The 5,252-nt window shown below is 42.0% G+C and overlaps 1 protein-coding gene across 1 annotated transcript in view; it reads right to left on the bottom strand.

The window, feature by feature from the left end:
• The window catches only part of LOC107101175 (neurofascin-like), a 129,125-nt gene that overhangs the window by 39,954 nt on the left and 83,919 nt on the right, over nucleotides 1–5,252 (bottom strand). The window contains exon 25 of the mRNA XM_015399976.1: nucleotides 4,726–4,752. Within this exon, the coding sequence (XP_015255462.1) occupies nucleotides 4,726–4,752 (27 nt within the window). The remainder of the gene's footprint in view (nucleotides 1–4,725; nucleotides 4,753–5,252) is intronic.

Below are 5,252 nucleotides of genomic sequence, written 5' to 3'. Positions count from 1 at the left end.
ATTTGTAATCTGTTCCTAATGTTTAACACTTGGAATAAATAAACAATTCATATATGTAGGCTATTTTCAATGACTACTTATTTTTGTCCAGCTTTAACATCGGTATCGATATCGGTTATCGGCTACATGAGTTTTAAAATATCGGCATATCGGCCAAAATCCCAATATCGTGCATCCCTAACACAATTAGATGTTTTAAAGAAATAACTTTCATTGAGACGTCCAGACTGTTTTATCCAGACCTCATTTAGCTAATTTTTAATGTGGAAAATTCTCTGATTGTAAACATGAATAAAAGCCAATGAAAGTTCTTAAACATGGGCATTTGTCTCAAAGTGTGCGGGGCGGGTTGTTTGCTCCTGTTTTAGCATCAGATTGAGGGCCATGTTTCTGATTTAACCATCAATGTGAGGACATTTTGCTGGTCTTCACCTTGTTTGTGCTAACGGTTAGGTTTGGGACTGTGGTGTGAACTGAGTTTAGGTTCCTGATAGGTGTAGGTGTGCTCTAGGTTAGGTTTAAGATTATCGTCAGAGTTCAGGCATGAAAAGTCTGTTGTTTATTTGAGGAGGTCAGGTTAAAGATATGTTGTTAATTAAGTTTAGGTAAAGGTCAGAGGTAGGAGTAGTCCTGATTGGTTAAAACCAGTTTTGGACTGTGAGTGTCTTATTTCTGGGCCTTAGGATTAACAATTTCTTATAGATGTTTTCCTCTTTAAAATCAGAGGAAACTTCCAAATAATATTTTCCTCCAAGGTCATTTAATTCAACAGTCATGTTTAGGTGTTCTGCAGCAGAGAAGTCAGTCTTTAGACGTCCTCAGTCCTGACCACAGGACTGAGCTTTGCTGCTATCTAGTGGTTAAACTCCAGTAATACACGTTTCTCATCTTGGCAGAGGATGATCCTGTGTTCAGAAAGAATTTAATTCTGTCATAATCCCACTAAAATGTGACTGAGGATTTTTTAGTATAAGGACATTTTATGGCTTTATCATATCGTTGGGTTTCCTCGTTGAAGTGGTTTAAGTGTCTGACTATGCAGGACACCTGGCTTCATACTAGGGCTGCAACTAATAACTGCTTTGCAAATCGATCAATCTGTTGATTATTTTTTCAATTAATAGATTAATAATCAGATAGCCAAAGGTTCCTTTTTACGAAATTAAACCAGGTGAAACTAAAATGTTTCCACTTGTGGAGTTCTGGATAGAGCATATTGACAGACCACAATGTTTTTTTAATCTTTAATGCAAAATGTTCATATATTTATTACAATTTTGGTATAATTTCTGCTCTAAGTGGGTTTCTCTGTCGGCTAAAGGCATGTTTTACAGTCTCTATACTCCAGTTAACGATTAATTGATTGCTGAATAAGTCGACAATTATTTAAATAATTGATTAATCTGATTAATTGTTTCAACCCTAGTTCATTCCCTATTTTTATAATTAGGGTATCTGGTGTCAAACACACGAGAAATTCCCAAAGATCCTAAATGTGACCTGTTGTTTGACTTTGAAGAGGTCTGCAGACCTGTGCGCTGGGTTTGATAAGCCTCAGGCTGTGGAAGAGAGAAGGGACGACTTTGGATCTGATAACTGAAAACATTTATGGCAGATATCGTGTTGGAACAACTTTTGACTGATCTGATAAAAGATCTTTGTTCTGTCATATAAAGAGTCTCCAGAAGGAGATGTACGTATGTGTCTGAATTAGATGCGTCCCTTGTTGTGATCAGTGATCATGTAGAGTCAAATCTTGGCAGTGCAAATGTCTGCATCAAAGACCACAGCAAAACAAAAACACCCCAAACCTCAGGCAGCATGCGGCTGTCATGGACTTCATGCATGTCCCTAAAACAACATGTCCCAAAGCTCCTGCCGTCGAAAGCTCAGAGGTGGAGGCCATTTCAAAGAAAGACTTCATGCTTCATTACAGCCAGAAGGTGCTAATGATTCACAGAACCGTGGTGAGCCTTAAACATGACATTATGGCAGATGTGCAAAAGCTCAAAACCAAGAAAACCAAGCAGTCCAAACATCGGCTACGTCAGTGTTCCCTTCAACCTGCATACTTCAAACACACCGGCTCCTGGATGTGTATTCTGATGCAGCGGTTTTTATTTCCTGCTGTAGCTACAAAAGGCAGAGGCAGAAAACCCTTTGGTAGCTACACAGGGTTACCTTGCATCTATGAGCAGGAGGCTGTGATGCAGCGCTGAGGCTGCATTGCACAGATGCACCGTTAGGTGGCAGTGTTCCAGTAACTGCAGTGTAAATTATGCACGATGAAATGCAAACAAAAGGATGAATGCACATCATGCCCGTTGGATTCCTGAGAGGATACAGCAGCAGCAGTGCATCAAACGTGAGATGAAGACGGGGCTGTAATATTCTGCTTTTCACTCTTCTCCGTACTGATGGGCTTTCAGTGAGTTTAACAAAGCACTCTGTGCTCATTGAGCCTTTCAGTGCATTGCTCCTAATCTGAAATTTCCATGTTTCCAAGGGTTATTCTGCTTTTTTCCTCTTATTAAATTCTTCCATATTTTGGGCTGGATTCTATTTAGATAAGGGATGCCAAAAGTCTGTCCTGGAAGGCCGCTGTCCTGCAGGTTTTAGAGGTTTCCTGCTTTAGCACAGCTGATTTCCACTGATAGCTGATTAGCAGGCCTTTGCTGAAATGCATCTTCACATTGGCTGTTTCTCAATCTGTGTACTTGTGCGTCCTCGTGTCCTTGTGAAACCTCATCAGCCTCAGCACTAGTACTGTTCAGATTCACAAGAACAGCAGACCGAGAACTAACAAAAGTCCATGGATGTTGTTCTGGCCCCTCCCTCTTTACCCAGCATGCATCAGAGCAGACTTGTCCGTTCTCCAGACTGACAGCTGTCCCAGCATGCACTGCGGCAGCGGCAGCTTCCATGTTAGCGCTCACAGAGCTAAGAGTATTAAGTTAAAAGTTCTCTTTTCTGTTGCTGTTGTTCAGTAAAAGTACGTTTTAAGATCATTTGAGACGAGGACATTACACTTTAATTTTCACTATATGGCCCATTTACTTATTTAATGCGTAATTTTTTTTTAAAAGTTCTGATGTTGAGTGGACTAACGTTAACCCGCCTGCAGCAGCCCTCTTCCTGCATAGCCGCGTGTAAAGTACCGCTGGCTCTGATGGCAATTTATTTAGTTTTATTTAGCAAAATGTTCATTTCATTTGTGTTTATCTGACTGTGTTCATCATTATTCCCCCAATAAATGAAGAAAATCATCATTTATTATTATCTAGAGACTATTAATAACAGGACGTGAAATGCTAGCCTGGGTGCCATTCCGAACTTAGTCCCGCCCACAAGGTTTGAGGTCGGGAAGTTCGGTCTGGCTTTGCTCCATAGTAACGCGAGTATTATCGCCCACCCTCAGGCGAACCAATCAAATTGTCAGGGCGGGCTTTATACGATGATGGACAGATGATCAACAGTAATGTAATCAACCACGTGACCAAAGCGCGCTTGGGTGACAACAACAATGGCTGCCGCTGGAGAGTTGAGGTGAGTAGATTCTGCTATTAGGTCTGTTCTAGAAGATATCGACAGCAAATTAATTTTAAAAGAGGAACAGAGAAACGCGATCAAGGCTCATCTTCTTATTCTAGGCGTGCAACTGCACGCTTTGATTTTTGTTGACAACAACTATGCGTCGCTTAACATACGTCACGCACTCCGTTGCTCTTATTGGTTGTAGGTCTATCCAATTGAGCGCAGAGGCATTTTTTTTCCTGGTTCGTTGGAAACACGCCCCATAATCACAGCTCTATGGAGCAGCATCAGACTCATTCTGACTAGAATTGAGTCGGACTACGTCAAGCTAGTGAAATGCAGCTCCAGACTAGCTTTGAATGTGGTGATGTCATCAGTACGCTTCTGTTCCAATTGACCCAGATTTATGCTGCGTGCTCCCATTCTACCTGAGTTCAGATTTCCTATTTTGTTGTCAAAAACGTACCTGGCGAGAAAATTAGTCCATAATCGCGTTCTTGTAAATTGAGAAACGGCCTTTGAAAACCTGCAGGACAGCGGCCCTCAAGGGCCGACTTTGGCGGGCCTGATTTAGCCAGTGGAGGCTGGTCCGCACGATATTAGATGTTCAAGTTTTCAGGTGATCTTCAGACAGCCCACATATGAAGATAAAGAATTGGAGCTACAACTGGTTTGTTCTATTGTTTGGTTTGGAGACCCAGAGGGCGAGCACAACACACCACACATTAGCAGATCTCATTAGATAGTAAAGCTCACCAAACTCCAATTCAAACATGATTTCCTAGTAAATGAGCATTAATAAACAAACGCTTCATATGGAACCGCTTTCTGATCAGCTGCCTGGTGGACCTCCCTGATTTGGGAAGGGAATAATCCCAACAGCCTTCCGAGCAGACCCGATCACTCTTAATCATACACATGCAGCACGATAAGCCCGGGCCTCTCGGAAGGCACAGTTGTCTTGTCGTGTGAACCAAGAATTTGACCATTTCTAAACTTTTGAAAATGTGACTTTGCACATTTACAGGTTTCCTTTATATCAGTAAAATAGGAGCCAATTGAATCTCATGCTGCTGTGAACAGAGTGAGACAGAACGGTGACTGCACTGCTGCTGTTGTTCTGGACAGGGATAATAGAAGTCAGTGTTGGGTGGCAATGGTCAGAGAGACTGTTATTATGTTCCCCATTACCTACATCTGTAGCATGAGTAAAGTTTTCTGCAGAGACACAAAGGACAAAGGAAAGCTGTGGGTAAAACAGGAAGGAAGAACAACATGGTTTTAAACCAAGTCTCTGGTGTGAGAAATGAACCAATCAGCTGGGTTCAGTCATCAGACAGCCAACTGGAAACCATCCTGCTGGACAGGTCACACGCTTTTAGATGGAAGGACAACTGATGTAAGACACTATACAGTGAATAAAATGGAGAAATGATTGTATTTTAGATTATTTATAAATATGCACAAGAGCTGCTGCTGCTATCCCAGTTTCCTCTGAAAGAAAAAGGTCAAATTTACTGGAAAGTTTTGTTTCTTTTGGTGATATTTTGCCTTACAGTAGTAGACATTCAAAATTTCTCCACTTTCATTGATGGGACCTGGGCTGGCCCTTGACTGGTCCCTGGCTGGTCCCTGGCTGCTTCTTGGCTGGTCCTTGGCTGGTCCCTGGCTGGTCCTTGGCTGGTCCCTGGCTGGTTCTTGGCTGGTCCCTGGCTGGT

Source organism: Cyprinodon variegatus, unplaced genomic scaffold (assembly GCF_000732505.1).
Source record: "Cyprinodon variegatus isolate N-32 unplaced genomic scaffold, C_variegatus-1.0 Scaffold1063, whole genome shotgun sequence".
NCBI classification, from domain to species: Eukaryota; Metazoa; Chordata; class Actinopteri; order Cyprinodontiformes; family Cyprinodontidae; genus Cyprinodon; species Cyprinodon variegatus.
Note: the sequence above shows the minus strand (reverse complement) of the source record. Positions and strands in the feature narration are given on the sequence as shown.